This window comes from Myiozetetes cayanensis, unplaced genomic scaffold (genome assembly GCF_022539395.1).
Source record: "Myiozetetes cayanensis isolate MyiCay16 unplaced genomic scaffold, myiCay2020 scf14, whole genome shotgun sequence".
NCBI lineage: Eukaryota > Metazoa > Chordata > Aves > Passeriformes > Tyrannidae > Myiozetetes > Myiozetetes cayanensis.
This window is the reverse complement of record NW_026087048.1, coordinates 18642320-18659371: the sequence shown is the minus strand read 5'-3', so window position 1 is coordinate 18659371 and position 17052 is coordinate 18642320. Positions and strand designations below refer to the sequence as shown.

Below are 17052 nucleotides of genomic sequence, written 5' to 3'. Positions count from 1 at the left end.
GGCCTAATCCCTGAGCTGTGGCTGGGTGTCAGGAGTGAGGATGGCACAACCTGGAGCAGATCAATACCTCACTGAGGCCCTGGTCAGACACTCCCCGTGGCCCAGGCGACAAGAAAGAGCATTGATCCTGCTCTGATTGCATTGATGCAGAGTCTCTCATTCCAAACCTGCAAAAAAGGGATGGAATTGCCCCTACAGGGAAAGGAGCTGACCTTGTGACCCATTGCTGTCTCCTGATCTGCATCAGCCTCATCCTTCCATTGCTCACATTGATCTCCTCGGGTTTGTGGGGTTTTTTTTGCTGGTACTTTCATGGGGAGATGAAAAAGAGGGGTTGCCATGCTCGGAAACAATGAATTGCTCAAAGCCTGAGCAGGCTTTGAGATCTCTTCATCCCTGAGATCGCTAAACCTTGCACAAAAGTGCTTTCCAAGGTGATAAATTAATGGATGTATCCTGAGTGGTGACCACAGAAACAGGCATGAGGCAGTGCAAAGAACCATTATCCCACTTCATTGGAACAGTTATCCAGGAAAACATCAAATCATCTGGATTCCTGCTGGGAAGTCAATGATTTAGAGAGGGAATCTTCCATTCCACAAATAAACAGTAATGTAAGAGTGAGGAAAACCCACCTGGATGCATTAGCTGTGGTCATCTTTCTTCTGCTCTCACACCTCCCTTCCCTGAGCACGGTCGGAGAGAATCCAGCCAAGAGCTGACTCCAGGCTTATCTAATGAAGCTGATATTGTGGACTCAGCACAGCCTGGATCCAGGCCAGTACATTAAGATGGAAACACCAGAGAGGCCCTGAGTGAACAGATTCCTGATGGATAAGAGCAGAAATCTTTTTCATCTGTTTTCATCTGCTTTGACCTCAGTGCGTTATCTGAAACCACTGGCCATGAGATAACGGCCATTTCACCTGACAAAATTATTCTTCCCCCCCAAAGAGGCACAAGGGGCTGGGGGAACGTGTTTCAGGGGCACATATTAAATATTGAAGGAAAACATCACTCTTTTCCCATTAAATTTGTGCTTTGTTTAGTCCAGCAGCTCTCAAGCACAGGGCAAACTGGTGAAATGGGCTGAACTTAAAATACCAGCAAGATGAAAGAAGAGAAATGCAGGTTTACCTCTGGTTAACAGCAAATAAATGAAAGTGCTCAGAGTTTGGGCGAGATAAGTGCATTGTGAAGACAAACTGGCAGAGACTGCCTAAGGCAGGGCAGAGGAAAGACAAGTATTTTGGAGCGGTGTCCTTGTGCCACATGTGCAGTCACAACAACCAGGTCATTCTGTGCCGTTCCAGGCGAGTGCCTGAGTTTCTCATTGTGTCTCACAGTAGCATCCATATCCATTTAGCAGTGTTTTCCATTATTATAATGTATCTACACTTATTTATGCTTTCCATCACCCCCTGGCTGTGCTGCCATCCCTGGGCACAAAGCCCACGGAGCCCAGGAACCTCCAGAGTCTGGAGGCGAGGGCAGCTCACACAGCCTGTTTTCTGCTCTCTGCCCTGGCTTCCTTTACACTTTGTAGTTGTCCTGCTCTTTGTTTGGAGGATATTTTGCCTGTCTGGCACAGCAGAGGGGGAGACAGATGGAAGTTGCAGGGTCGGTGGCTGTGAACTCCCCCAGGTCCCAAGGACCGCTGCAAATGTCACCACAGACACTGCAAGCACAAGTGGTGTTGCTTGTGACCCTGTCTTTTGTGAGATAAACACACAAGGCATATTTTTGGACAAGGCAACAAAACTTTCCCAAGCTAGATCACTCCATACCTACTCCCCTGGGATGAAACTCTTCCCTAAATGCACTTTGACCTCTAGGAAGAGGCTGGGAGTGTGATTGGGAGGCACCAGAGGTCAGTGGTTGGTGGTGTGGTGATGAGCAGGGTAGCACAGTGTTTAACCCCTGCAGCATCCCAGTTTGGGTCCATACAGAGGAATGCACCTTTGTGCAGAGGAGACACAGACAAACCATTTCATATATCCAAATTCAAGTTCTAGACACCAATTAAAAAATCAGTGCTAGTGTTAGAGAAACCTGTGCAGCCGTTTGAGGTGGGAATAAAGTTTAGTCTTTCGGTCTCTTTTCCCTGGGGATTGACCTTACATGTTAAAAAAAGCCCTGTGTGTAATTATAAAGTAAGTGATAAGCATCAAATGAATTGTTGCAGAAGCCTTTTGTTGCCTTTAAATTGCATGATAAGGAGCAGTTGCTGTGTAACCTTGAATATGGGCAAATAACTCATGCTAAACACATTGCCACAAAGATGGCATTTTGGCAGGGCTTTGATGTAGGTCATTTTATTACCAGGCTGAATCAAACTACAACCTGATGTTAAAGCCATGCCAGGAATGCTAATGATGCCCTGATCAATGAGGTGCTGGATTGCTGGGGAGAAGGGGTGGAGGGAAAGCGCAGACACGAAATGTCTGGAATTCCAAAGGTTGAAGTGCTTGGCTGGCAGGAATGATGGTCCTTGCATTAGTCCCAAGTTTTCTTTACTCCAGGGGCCTTTGGACAGGACAGTGTCACAAAGTATATACTTACCTTTATTTTTCTTGACCTTTATGTGCAAGTAATTTTTATGGTTCCATTAAGTGGTAAGATCATTTGCAAACCCCTGAACAAAGTGTGTTATGGAGAATGCCTTGGGGACCATTGTGTCCTATTATGCTGAATGTTAATAGAATGAAAAATTAATTTCAACTCCAAAGACTAGAGCAAGGCAAGACTTCCCTTTTATAGGAGAAATTCAGAATTTTATTTGCCGTGGTAAAACTTTAGAGTTGCACCTTTATTAGGGTATGACCTTTATGGGCCTGATTTGAAGCAGGCAGTGCAGGAGTCTGATTATTTGCCTCCTTAAATACAATTATTTATATCAAAATTTCTCCTTTTAGAAAAGGGGAGGGTTCTGTCACCCCCACCCACATATGGGATTGGTCACCTCATGTTGAGTTCACAGCTATTTGTTTAGCAGGTTAATCAACCAGAGATCAGAGAACCCACAGTTCTAATGAGTGTCTCTATTTAACTCTTCAACTGCTCATTAAACATTGTCATCTTCAGCTATGCAGGACTTCAAAACACCTGAAAACAAAGATACAGCTCCTTATAGTACATTTTTACCACTTTTCATGTCACTGAGTGCTTTAAAATGAGCAATTCTATCTTGAATCTTCCTTCTAAGTCTCACTGCCCTCCTCCCATGGGACAGGAGCACTTCTGTCCATGGACGAGTGATCAAGTGAACTTTATTACCCTAATTATTGATTATTATTCCATATTTTTATTAACATAGTTAAGGTGTGATATGTCCCTGTGGAAATCAATTAAATTCAGGCCAGTGATGAGCAGGAGTTTTGTTATTTGGGAAGGCCAAAAAACTAGTCCACCATCAGCCTTCTTGCTGACAAAGTTTGCCTCGGGCTCAGAACCAGCCTGGTTAAAAGGATAAGAATCTTACACATTTCACATGTAAGAATGATTTATTATTGTAAATAATACCCAGCCATTTTCAAATGATTGCAGGGAGGTGCGTATATTTTATTGGAAAATCCTGTTTTTCCAATATCCTGTCTTGAACTCCATGTTACAGCTGTAGCCTGGGATGCCTCCCTGTCTCCAGAAACCCTGTCTGGACTCAAATAAATGCACAGAAGATTAGGACAATTAGTGACTGGAGAATTAGCCATGAATATTTCATGCCCACTGCAATACTGTCTAAACACAAGATATGAAATAAGAATAAATTGCATTTTTGACATGCGGCAAACGTGGAAAGAAAATGACTAATTTACAAGGATCTCGCAGTGGGTTTAACGAGACAACATTCTAATCACTGCTCACGTGGGATCTGGTGGATAAAAGAGCAGGAAGGTTTGTCCCAGGGATTACTCAAAGTTCACCTGTGATTTGAAGTTGGATTTCGGTATTTTGTGAGCAGCTTTGCGGGTTTGATCTGCAGTGACCCAAACATAGACCAGGCAGCAGAATGTGTCCCTGAGCTGTGATTGCAGCCTGAGGGGGGATCCAGGGGGGGTCCAGGCAGAGTGCAGAGGAGCAGGAGTCATTCCAAGGTCCAACACACTGGGGGGGGAGCTTTTGGCCCAGGAGGGAGCTGGGACCTTTCCCATCTGCTGTAAAAACACAGGATACACAAATGTAGGTTATATATGACATAAATCAGAGATATTTGATGTCTCTATTAAATGTGTGTATATACATTTTACCATAGTGACCTCACTGCAGCTGCATCATCCTCATTAATAACTCCTACCTGTTATTCTAGATGGAAAGGATGTGTTCCAGCTTAACCCTCCAGCTTCAATCTCTGACACCCTGAGTTTTTGGCAATATGTCCTGAGTGGTAAAATGGGAACAAGGTGCAGAGCAGTAAAGTCCAGCCTGTAAAGCAGTTATTCAGTGCTGTCCAAGTTTATTCAGTGCTGTCCAAGTTTTTAGGATGTGGTGGGCACGAAGGCACTCACTGGGAACTGTCAGACACTGAAACAGCAGAGGAGAAGGGAATTATTTAAACTCTGAGCTGCTCCTCAGCCAGTTTGTCTTAGTTTGAGCCTTGAGGATCCTGAACTTTCAGTAATTCACCAGTGAACAAGTGAGATGAGAGCACTGTGGTCATGGAAAACTGGATGACCTTTAACAGACAGGACTGCACTTACAGCTGCTGCATCATGGAGTAAAATTATTTACTTTCCTTGAGCTGTTTTTTACTATTTTGGGCCTTAATACACTTTCAGGACCGAGTTCCATTTTATCTTGTGGACAGTCACAACTTGAGTGTGATATAAGAAGCTGCTCTTCTCTAATATAATAAGAAGTGTCAGTTTGGTAAAAACTTTATTATGGAGCACAACTGCTAAGCAAAGGAATTCCTGGTGTTGGAGTTTTTCATTACAAAGGGCTGAAGTGACAAATGAATTTATTGCTGTTAAGAGACCTGCATTTTATTTTGGTCACTTAGCAAGAATTAAATCTTGGGGGCAGTTATTCTTTTGTGCGTGTGTTTGCTTTGTTTAATATTTTTAAACCAAACTTTGCTCTCTCAGGCCCAGTTTAGGGCATGTTTAGCAACCACTTGCCATGTTTACAATGCTGTTGTTTCCTTCCACAGCTCTGTGCACCGAGGAGTGTGTGCATGGCAGGTGTGTCTCTCCTGACACGTGTCACTGTGAACCAGGATGGGGAGGCACTGACTGCTCCAGTGGTGAGTCAACATTACCAAAACGTGATAAAAGATTCGTGTTGATGGGAAAAAAAACAGGCAGTGGCCTTGGGACTTGGATGCTCTAAGTGGAAAAATGAATTTTGTCTGTTAGTTTGGAATAATTAATATGGTTGGGGGGTTTGGAATGAGATGTGCTTTAAAGTCTCTTCCAACCCAAACCATTCTGGTATTCCATGGATGTGTGATAATGTCTTTTCCTGGGATAATGACATTGGCCTTTTTTGCTTGTTTTTTACAAAGAAATGTGAAATGCAGTGGAAGGTGCTCTTGATGTTCTCAATGCTTTTGATTATTGGGATACCAGTACAGATAACAGAGCTGTATTATGAATTTTTTCTCTCTTCAATCTTTAATACAACACATTCCTCACGAAATACCCTGTGGAGAGTTGGAGCCCTTTGGAAAGCCCTCTCTGCTCACAGAATCCTTGGCTTTTTAAGCCACTGGGAGTTTTTGCCATTGACTTTTCCAGGCAGTCCAGGTTCTACCTTCTGCCTTGCAATCCATACCTCCAATCCATACTGCAGGAGTTAGGGAAGCACCTTTTGCTGGGGAATTAATGCACACTTTTCAATTCCTCCAGCTGGTGAGGCTGTGTTTGTTAAAGTCTCTTAATTGGCAGTGGTGAATTTAGGTCTCTGTGCTTGGTTCATGTGGAATGGAACAGGCAGCACAAACATCTGAGCTCTGCTGGAACACGGGCCCGATGCCTTATTGACATAAAAGAAATAAGCTTGTTAAATGAAGTCAATTTGTGCATCAGGCAAGTAAATAAAGGAACACGGGGAGAGATGCAGTGAAATGAAGCTGAATGGACGTCTCAGTTTGTGTTTTCTTCCTCCCTTCCTCCCAAATTGATTGAGATCTTAAGAAAAAAACATAATTACCAGGCAAAAAGGTAACAGAGAAGGGATCTATAGAGGGAGGGGATAGAAGGGAATGGGAGTTCAATGTGGCAGAGGAAGAACCTCTGCAGAGGCTGAAGGCAGTGATTCAGCTCTGTCTGCAGCTCTGTGATGTCCCTCAGGCACAGCAGCAAGGGCAGCAGGGAGGGAGGATTGTTGCCATCCCTAGAAGTGTCCAAGGCCAGGTTGGATGGGGTTTGGAGCAACCTGGGCTAGTGGAAGGTGTCCCTGCCCATGGCAGGGGTGGGACTGGATGGGCTCCAAGGTCCCTTCCCACCCAAACCATTCTGAGATTCTAAGGATGGAACAAAGGCTGTGCTTTGGGGTTTGAAGCAACCTTTTGGGATTACCTGGCATGTGGACAAGGGAAAAATTGGGCAGCACAACTTACTAAATATCCACCTCTATCAATGTATTAAAGAAGAAAAATAGCACCTTGAATTGTGGGATAATTGCAGAGATTCTCAGGAACTCATTTTGTCTTTTGATATGTTTAACCTTCCAGCCAGTATTTGTACAGTTCCCAGAAGTTAAAAATAATGGTAATAATAAACACTGTGGCAGCATGCACACACACACAGAGATGTACACATTTATACCCCCAGAGTCACAAACTCTCCATGCTGTGTGAAGATGAAAGGAAAGGATGAGATGTCAAAGTGGTCTCAGACTGGTCCCATGGGCTCAAACTACCCAGCAACTCTTATTAAATTGCCCTAATCTTGCAAGTGGAGATAAAAGAAAAAGAAGGTTTTTGCTATATTGAATATTTAGCTTTTTAAAGTAATTAGGAATATTAAAGCACTGACAATGATGGAGATAGAAACATTATTCATAACTTTTATTTCCGCGCCGGGCACCGATCCAGGGTATTTCATTTATGAGGTTTCAGCGGTGGAAAGGGAAGCGTTGGCCAATTCCTAAATTAAATATGCCCCGGTAACTTTTATAAATGATAGCCCAGGATTAGCTTCAAAATTTAAGCTTTCTTTTATTAATATAATCAGTGTGTTTGCTGGCCTATAGTGCCCATTGTCTCTCATTCCATTTGTTACACACTGGGCAACACGTGTTGCTGGCCCAGGGGCTGATCCCACAAGCACTTCCCAGTTTAATGCTGGGAGGAGTGAATGGCCTCATGGAAGTCAGCTTTTAGTGCACACCAGAAATTTGGGTGAGTGGCCTCTTTATTGCTGGGGGACTTTGTTTAAATCAAAAGGTTTAAGTCAGGAGATCTCAGCAGAATGCAGTGCATTGTTACTCCAAGTGTTTCCAAGAAAGAAGTGGGAGTGTTGCCTGTCCGAGGTTAACCAGGTTTTTCAGCTCCATGATCCATTTTGGGTCATGCCTTACTGTAACCCACTCAGAATGTGGAAAACACTTGTCACTTCTGTTGGGATAATCCATCAGCTGTGCCTGCTTTCCTCTGCTCCTACATCCATACCGTGCAGCTACTCTGAAGGTCATGTGTGTTTGCCGTGCCAGGCGTGGTTTGGGATGCTCCTGCAGGGCTGTGCTCGGGATAAACCAGAGCTGGTGGCTGGATGGTGCCACCCCAGCCCTGTGGGGCTCCAGAACTTCCCAGTGTGGTGCTCAGTCCCAGGGATTTTGTGCAGTCACAGGCATATTGCTTTTCCTGTTGGCTCTTTGAAGCGGTTTCACTGGGGAAGGGATCGCCAGCCAAAACACTCCCTTTAAATTTAGAAAATCTCCCAGGAGCTGGAATGGTTTCCTGGATGATCTCTCCTGAAAGCAGCACTGAGAAGTGAAGCCTCCCTGACACTGGGGGTCGTGTGTTGTCATTTATTGTAGAAGATCTAAGGCCCCTCACTCTTCCTGAGATGCTGTTTCAACAAGGCCATTATAACTTTCTAAAAGTTATAAATAACTTTCACTGGATTTGATGGGGGGGAATTCAACCCTAAGCAGAGCTCCAGCACAAGGTCCAAGTGTCACTTCAGAACCAGAAGTAAGTGTTTATAATTTCGGTGTGCCTGTGACAGGAGAGGGTGTGGATCCTGACCCTGAGCCCTGATTTCCCCTGGGGAGGCAAGGCTTTGGTGTTAATGCAGTTTCCCAACATCATCATTCTCCCCTGGCTGAAATACTCTCAGCTAAATGTTTGGAACAGTTACAGCTACAGCCTGTAGCCATGCAAACAATTTAATCACCCTGCTCAGCCTTGGTTTCATGCTTTCCTAGAGCTCAACCTGTAAGACAACAGTCACAAAAGTTGCTTTTCGGCGCAGCTTTCCAGTGACTGCTCGCGGGGCGTGTTCGAGTTCATCTGTTGTCAAGGTTAAAATAACTTCAGATGAATTGCTAAACAATTATAAAAACCCCAGTGCCATATTCAGCTCTGCATGTCTCTGTACCTGTGTTTTACTGCATGCTGTTGTACATCTGTCCATGCCCACAGGCCTAGCCTTCACTTCGTGCTGGAAAGCTGCAATATATTAAGGCTTGATTACCATAACAATAAAAAGAGAAGTAATGAGGTATTAACTAAAGAAGCTCTTGAATGAAACATTTGCAGCGTTTTAATGATGCTCAAAACTGAAAGGAAAAGTCTTTAAAAAAACCAAACAACCAACTCTACTTTTCCCTTGCCTTTTAACTCCTTTTGTTAAAATCGTGCCTGCTTTGTCCGTGCAATCTGCACTGTTGTTTTCTTTAAATACAAAGCAAAACTGCAAATGCTCTGTGTGAACTTACCTGCTCACCTGTCCAATTATTTCAAAGCAATTAACTTCAAACAATTGAAGTTCTGGTAGGAATATAATTGCCTGTTGGTGGTTACTTGGCCTCTTCTGGACCTTGCTAACAGCCATCTGTATTTGCAGGCCTTTAGGCCCCAATCCAGCAAAGAATTTTCTCTTATCCTTAACTTAATAAATGATTAGAACTTTTCATCTGCTTTAGATTAAGTGTTTAGGACGTCGTTGAGTCAGTTTTGAAGAAACAGCTAAAAAAGACCTCAGTGAAATCTAAATAAGCCTCTGACAGAATTCATCAGACCTGTGAGGAATAAAGTGGTCTTTCTTTCAGGATGTTAATCAGGCAGTATTATTAAAGGCTGCTTTGACTCTCATGAGCATTTTTCGTTGCAGGGAAGATCACAGAAATCTTTCTGCTTAACAGAGGGTTCACAAAACAGGGGGGCAGTGGGTAGGGAAAAGAAAGTTCAGAGCAAAAACCCTGAATTAAAAGCGAGAAGCTTCCAAAAAGTATGTTTGCCAGGTTGGGAAATGTCACAGTAAACGAACACAGAGGTTGTAATGCGAAAATCAAGTGGTTTTCCAAGTGTTTGCTTTGCTATTAGTTTTGGGGAGAAAACACAGTACTTGCCCAAAGTGTAATTAAAGAGGTGTTGGCATAATAATGCCAAACCATCCTTCTTGTTGCTGCACCACCCAGGGCAGGGGATTGTGGTGCTGCTGCCTGGCACAGCCTGTACACACGTGGGTAACACAGTTCTGCTTGGAAAGGGTGTTTTGTACAAACTGGGAGCGAGAAGCTATTTCATCTTGATCTCTTTGTCAGAATAGCCAGGGCTGTAACAACAGGCAGGTGTGGGATCACAGCAAGATCCCTTTGAGGGCCCAGCCCTGCAGCAGCTGATGCTTCAGTCCCAAGGTGGTGAATGAGGGCTGGCTGAGTCTGCAGGGGCTGTTTGACAGGCTGTGCAAAGCAGCAGCACAGCTCCCAGGAGGAAAGGGAGTGCTTTACACTGAGGCTGGGGTGGTTTCCAGGCTGGATTTTTGGCATCCGTGTTCTCAGAATGCTTTGAACTATTTTTGGAGAAATGAGGTTCAAAGGAAAGAGTCCTGGGTTTTGAGTGCAGGCTCAAACAAAATTCAGCCTAAAGTGAGAGACTGATCTGCCAGACTCATTACTTGATTTTTCATCCTCAGGTTTTTAGGATAGGACTGACTGGGAAACCACCAGTGTCCACCAAAGAGGGGCAAAGGTGCAGGTCCTCAGCTGTTCTAAACTGCTAGTGGGCCACGGGGGCATCTGTCCATGGTCCTTGCCTGGGAATTCATCTGTGTGTGGGTTTGCATCTCAGTGACTGTGTATCCAAGTGCCAGATGAGGTGACAGAGCCAGGTGTGATGTTCCTTTTTTCCCCACAGCCCCCGTGTTTCATTTGTCGTTCCAGCTGTTGAGTGTGGATGCTGTTTCTAAAGATCTGTTTGAAGCTGTTAAACTTCAATTGCAATCCACTCTTAATTATTGCTTTGGCTGAAACAGAATTTCATATCCATAGCGTGTGGACTTCAAAGTTTTAATACACTTTTCATTTAAGCCAGGCTCAAATTACAGCTTAATTCTGATGTGATTTGCAGACTGGGTGACAACTGCATCATGCAAAGCAATGCAAATGTGTAAAAACAAGCTCCAGTGAGGCTCACACGAGGATCTTTCCATAGCAATTACGGAGTGGAATTGATTTCTGCCTCTCTCCGTTCTAACAATTTGCTCTCCCTTAAACTTAAAAAAAACCCCCCCACCCAGCTCCCTTCAATCACTGCTGAACTGGTGGAATCAGGTAAACAGCTTGTGTTGAATTTTTGCCTCTGCTGGATGTTGGGCTGGGCCCCGAGTTCCGTGTGGGAACAGTCCCCGTGGTGGCAGCAGCTCTTCCCAGGCCCAGCCCACGCAGGACAGGCTGTGACAGGAGTGAAGAGTAAACACAAGCTGCTGTGCAGTGCTGTGGGAGCACAGCAGCATGGCCTGCCTGTATTTTTACACACATAACTTGGCTGCTTTAAACTGGGCTAATCCATCATTTCTCATCCGGTGGGAATGTTGTGTCTCTTGCTGAAGCTCTTAATATCTGCCCAGCTGTTTGGGGCTGCTCCTCCTCCCTCTGGTAGGGATGTGTATCCTCTCAGCTTCCAGGAGTTCAGCACTTTGGAGGTGCTGCAAGCTTGTGGAAAGGTACAGGAGTCACATTATCCAGGAACAGGGCTGGGCAAAGGGCAACAGTTTGGTCTGGAAAAGGAAAAGGAGACCTAGAATTTACTTTGGGAAGGAATCTCTCTCTGTACTTCCATGTGATTCAGTGATGATTAATAGATCAGCTGCCAGTTGTTCTAAGCTTGTACTAAAGTGAGTGAAAAATAGAAATTCAGCACCCTGTGTCCTTTCACTTTTCACCTTCATCTTCCCTGTCAGAGTCTGGGGGGAGAGCTCTCCCCCCTAAATCTAAATCTGGTTATGTCTAAAGCCAAGGTAGTCACAGATCATTTCCCCAGCAGTCCCAGAACCCTCTGGGACTTCCTCTTTTGGATGATTTTGAAGAGTCAGTTTTGCTGACCTGACTCCATCTGCTCCAGTCCCTGGAGTTCTGTCTTCCAGCTCCGGCCTCGCTCTCAAGGCTTGATCCAGCCTTGTACTTCATGCATAGGAATAGTCCTTTTAAAGTCAATAAGGAACAGCCTTAACTCATTTAAGTTAGATAAATGCTTAAGCCATCATCTGAGTGGGAACTTGAGAGATGAGGTGGAAATCAGGTTGGTGAGGATCAGTTTTGGGCACCAGGAGTTATTGAGTATCATCCAGGCTGAGCTTTAGGGCTCACAGCTACAAAACGGGAGCTGAGAGGACAGGTAAGGACCAGTGACCACCTGGACATGTCACCCCACAGCGACCCACTCTGCAGCCCCAGTGAGCTGTACCTGAGCTGGGAATTCTGTGTTCTACACCACTAAACTGTTAGACAGTTCTGTGTGCTGGCTATCTCTGGAAAACCAGTCTGAATTGGTGCTGAAACCAGTGAGGGAAGCTGTGGGCACACTTGTGTATAAAGCCCTACTGCCTGCCTGTCATCAGGGCAGCGTGTCAGGGGCTGATGCTTCCCAAGGGAGTGTGAAAAGGCATTGAGAGCTGGGTGTGAACCTGGGGAGCTGACAGTGCCATCCAGGGAAGTTCTGTTGCTGAGGTGTTTGTACCTGAGCCCTCCCTCCCACAGCAGAGCCCTGTGAACCTTTCCCAGCTGGGAGTGAACTTCAGGGTGTGACTGTTCTCTTGTGTGGGGAATGGCTCCACGGTTGACTAAAACTTTCCACTTTCAGGATAACTTTCAGTAAATGAAACCATGGTTACAAGTACTGAAGGGGCTAAACGCATTCCCATGCAGGTTTGTGTGGTTATGCAAGGGGGAATTTGGCTCCCAGACATCTTTTTTGGCTGCCAAACTGGTTGAGAGCAGAGCAGACTTCACAGAGAGGCAGCACTTGTGTGACGAGTTGTTAGTTTTATTAATTTGACTGAGGTTTTTCTCACTTTAGAGTAATAGCTATAAAAGAAAAAAAAAAAAGAACCCACTAAAATATCCTTTTTAATGAACTGAATTGTTAATGCTGAATTTCATTGCTGGAGCATCTTACAATAATGTAGCTCTAAATGTGCACTACACAAATGAACAGACTTTAGATCAATTTAAAAGTACCATTGGTATAATTTTATGGCCTGGTCACTAAGAGCTGTCAGAGAAAAGAGCAAAATTTCCTCTCTCAGAGCGTAGGCAAAAATCTCAGCTGTGGACACCCACTCAAAAATATTCCTGGGATTTTTGCCTGCTAAAAAACAGGGGAAAAAAAGTATAGTGGTCCTCAGGAAAGCTTCTAAACCACTTGTCTCTGGGTGAGGCATGGTGAGCTATTTCAGGGAATGCTTGGAGAGGGCAGAGCTCGTTGTCCATCACTAAGGAATCAGAAGATCCCCTGGGAGCTGTTCCAGGCCCCTGAAGCTGGAGAAGCCTCAGGCCTGCTCTGACTTTTTCTGATTTATGACTATCTGTCCCCAAAGACATGTCCTACAACTGGGAAAGGCCCTCCTGCCCCTCCCAGTGCTCTTAGGATTTTCCAGAAGCTGCTGTTCTTCCCAGTTACAACACTTACTTTCTGGGCAGCCTTCAAAGATTGAAATGTAAAAGGAAAAACCAAAGGTCTCATTCAAAAATTAGACTTGAGATCCACCTTTAGGCCTCCAGCAGCTAAAATCTGCTAATAAATGACAGATACTCATCCCCCAGTGCTGGACACAAGCCCTGCTGTGTGTGTGGACACCCCAGAGCTGAGGCACAGCCAGGAAATGATTCCAGCAGCACCAGGGACATGCCCAGGCACGGGGGGACAGTGTGTGGATACACAGCTCTCCCTGGCAGTGCTCCTTCACTGGGATGTAAATCCCAGCATCTGCATACAAAGATCCTCAGCTCCTGCAGCTCAGATTGTTGCAGCTGGGTGTATTTTAGTGCCTTTCAGCTGTGCCTTGGCTGCTGCACTGAACAGTGCCCATCCCCATCCCCATCCCCATCCCCATCCCCATCCCCATCCCCATCCCCTCCCACCCTGCCCAGCCGGCGCTCAGCGTGGGCAGTGTCTGTGCCAGAGGGAAGTGTTTACACCCTGGAATGTGTCCTCAGGCTTCACCCTGACTTTGTGGGAACTCAACTGAGCCTCCACGGGGTGGGGAGTCCTTATTTCTTCCTGGCTGCCGTGGGAGTCGAGTATATTTGTCGTGTGGATTGACTGGGCCCGTGTTGGAGCTGAAAAGGGACGGCGAAGCGTGGTGGGCTGGGAAGAGCTCAGCCATCAATTAATAATATCCTTGCTAAAGAGGAGTGAGGAGCTGAGGTACAGCTGGCCCTGCTGCCTTGGGTGGGTTGCAGTTAAAATACAGCCTGGAGGCAGCTTTCCTAACTTTAGAGATGTGATGAGCAGATCTGCAGGGGACTACGGTGATGCAACGTGGCAGTTGGAAAATGAGAGAAATGAGAGTTCCTGCATTGCCTGATGGGGATATGGCAGTAGAGTGAATTGTTCTGCTACTTATTGGTGTTCTTCTCATGTCAATAGAATGTTTGTGTAGGAATAAGAGATCTCTTTTAGAGCAAAAGCTGGAGGTAAATGTGCCATTGTACAGGTAACACTCCTTGGGCTTTCTCTTTACCACAGCCCTACAGTCACTTGCATTTCTAGTAGCTTCTCCATGCAAGAGCAGGTCATAATGACCTTAAATCACTCTGTGTAAAATGGGAAAGTTTTAGGGAGTTTCCTTTGTTTGACCCGGTGTTTGTGTTGTTCTAAGTGTGATGGCAAGGTTCTGGAGTGAAATATTTTCGGAATTTTCTCCGAGAAATCCTGTTCTCCTAAATTCCACTCATGAAAATCCCTCTTAGGCCCCTCAAACAATACCCTGGCGCTTATTTGTAGTCCTTCTAAAACACCACAAAAACGTTTGCCACGGGAGCAGGTACCTCGTGTCCCCAGTGAACTGGATGTTTGTTGACAGCTTGTCTGCCTCAGTGATGTGGAGAGAAATAATGAGATAGCAGAGGACTTAACAAGTGCATATCTGCCTGTAAATCCAGGGCTGGCAGATCAGAGCCCTCCCTGCACCGCTCCAGGTGAGCGTTTTGTTCTCGCTGCTAATCTTGCTTTGGCAGGGAGTGCACAGAGCCCACTGTTCTCCATCAGGAAGAGCATTCAGAGTGAGGGAATGTGTCGTGACCAAAGGGGTAAATGAGCAGATGGTGAGCCAGCATCATACCTGACACTCCAGAGGAGGTGGTTGCAGCGTTACCACCGACTGCAAGTTGTGAACACAGCCCAAAGCCAGGAAGAGCAGGGGGAAGGTGATGCACAGGGAGGCGTGGAATAAAAAAGCAGGGCAAAATAAAGAAAGATTGAGACATGCCAGAGAAGGAATCTGGGGGGAAATGGGAAACAGCAAGGTGAGAGAACAGCCAGGAGGAGGTGGGGATGGAAAAGGAGGTCAATGTGCAGGAGCTGGGCTCGGGGCAATGCATAACTGAATTTGGATGTTTTACAATTGACCACTATGATGCATGTGAGGCACCTCACAACTTCAGCCTTGTGAGCAGGCAGTTACTGGCTGATACTACCAGGTAGAATTTACAGGTTTTGTCAAAATAGGAAGGTGAAGTGGAAGGAGAGAGGATGGAATGGCTGTGGGAGATGCCACAGGCAGGGCAGGGAGAGTGAAAGTTGTTCTGGTTTCAGCTGGAATGGAGTTATTTTTCTTCCTGGTAGCTGGTCCAGTGCTGTGGCTTGGATTTAGTATGAGAACAATGCTGATAGCACACCGATGGTTTACAGTCTGTTGATCAGCAGAAAGTCAAGGACTTTCCATCTTCCCTCTGCCAGGGAGGAGCTGCACAAGAAGCCGGGAGGGAGCACGGCCAGGACAGCTGAGTCAAACAGGGCAAAGGGATATTCCACACCATGGAATGCTGTGCTGAGGGTATAAAGTGGGGGGAGTTGGTTGGGAGTTGCCTATCTCTATCTATTATTATTATTATTATTATTATTATTATTATTATTATTATTATTATTACTGTTCTTATCTCTGACCAACATATTTCACCCTTTTCCAGTTCTTTTCCCCCTGTCACCACTGAGCAGAGGGAGGGAGTGGCTGGGTGCTTTTTAGCTGCCATCTGGGGTTAAACCATGACACAAAAATTCCAACCAGGTGATAACCTGACAGGAGAAGGATTTAGAGCTGAAGTGCTCTGGTTAAAGTGCCATTTGTCTCGTTTTGGTGCCAGCAGAAAAACCTGTTTAAGTGTTTATGGAGGGGCATAAACATGTGTTCTACAGCAGTCATGGGCACTATGGCTTCAATAAACACTGTGCAATGTTCAAACACGAGGTATTGAAGTGGGATGCTGGAAATTACAGTGCATTCAACTGCCCAAACTGCCTTTTCTGGGCCTGCAAGCAAAGAAAGTGCAGTTTTCAATAGCTTGGTTTTATTTTGTTCCTGACAAAAAGGTGAGGTGAAATACCGGGAATTTTGCACATTAAGGAAAATTTGTACAGCCAGGAGTTCACTTGTATTTCTGTGCTGCTGAAAATACTTCACACCTGCAGTCCTGACCCTTCCTTATAGCATTTGATTGCCTTGAATGTGTGTTCTGTAACAAGCACATCCCCCAGTCATTTCCTTCCAGCTCAAAAAGACCTGATTCACTGCAGGATTTTATTTATTAAACAGGCCCATGTTAGCCCAGCAGAATATCTGAATGTTTGGGAGTGAAAATGAGAGTTCAGGAGACCTCAATCTTGTTGAAGAAAGCACAGTGCAGGCCATTTGTCAGGGAAGCTGGGAAGTGGCACAGATAGGGGTGTCACTCTCTTTGTGATGACAAGAACTCCTAAAATATGATCAGTGACCTGCAAGGTGTGCAGAGTCCGAGAATGACAATGCACGTTGAGTTTCTGGGGTGTGGAGTCAAAGAAGAAGAGACTTTTCTGCTACACAGAGACTTCTGCTTAAAGAACTGCAGGGAGTTCCCTGGGGAAAGGTGGAAAAGGGAGAGAGAGCTTATGAGAAAAGTCCCCATCCACACCCCTTTGCCATGGTGAGTTTTATCCACTTTCCTGGCTTTGGGATGTGTGGTGCCAGAGGATTCAGGCCCCACCAGGAATAACAGTGAATGCCAGATGGAAATGGGGTGTGTAATTGTTACTGAGGGTGTTTTGTAAGAGGAAGAGCTCTGTGGGCATCAGGCAGAAAGGAGAGAGATGAAACACTCGTCCTTTGATCTTGGAGGGTGGTCATTGCACAGAAAAGGCCCTGCAGTTCATCATTTTCATTTCCAAAAGCTTTTCTGCCCATCCCTCAGTGCCTGTTTATGTGAAGGCTGGGCTGCATAACCCTGTCCAGAATGGTAAAAAAAAATGTATCAAATTCAGGGTAGAGGGTGAAATTAACCCGCAAAATTCAAGTTTTAACAGAAGATAAAACAGGAAAGAAGGAACATTTTGGGGTAGTTTAGAGGTAAGAGTTTCTTACCTTCCTCCAGCCTGCTCAGATCTCACCGTTATGAACCCCATGGACAGAGCTG

General features: G+C 45.3%; 1 protein-coding gene across 14 annotated transcripts in view; it reads left to right on the top strand.

Moving 5' to 3' along the window:
- The window catches only part of MEGF11 (multiple EGF like domains 11), a 252033-nt gene that overhangs the window by 83302 nt on the left and 151679 nt on the right, over window positions 1–17052 (top strand). For all 14 annotated transcript variants that reach the window (XM_050309804.1, XM_050309792.1, XM_050309791.1 and 11 more), the window contains one exon: window positions 5150–5242. In XM_050309804.1, coding sequence (XP_050165761.1) covers window positions 5150–5242 — 93 coding nt within the window. The remainder of the gene's footprint in view (window positions 1–5149; window positions 5243–17052) is intronic.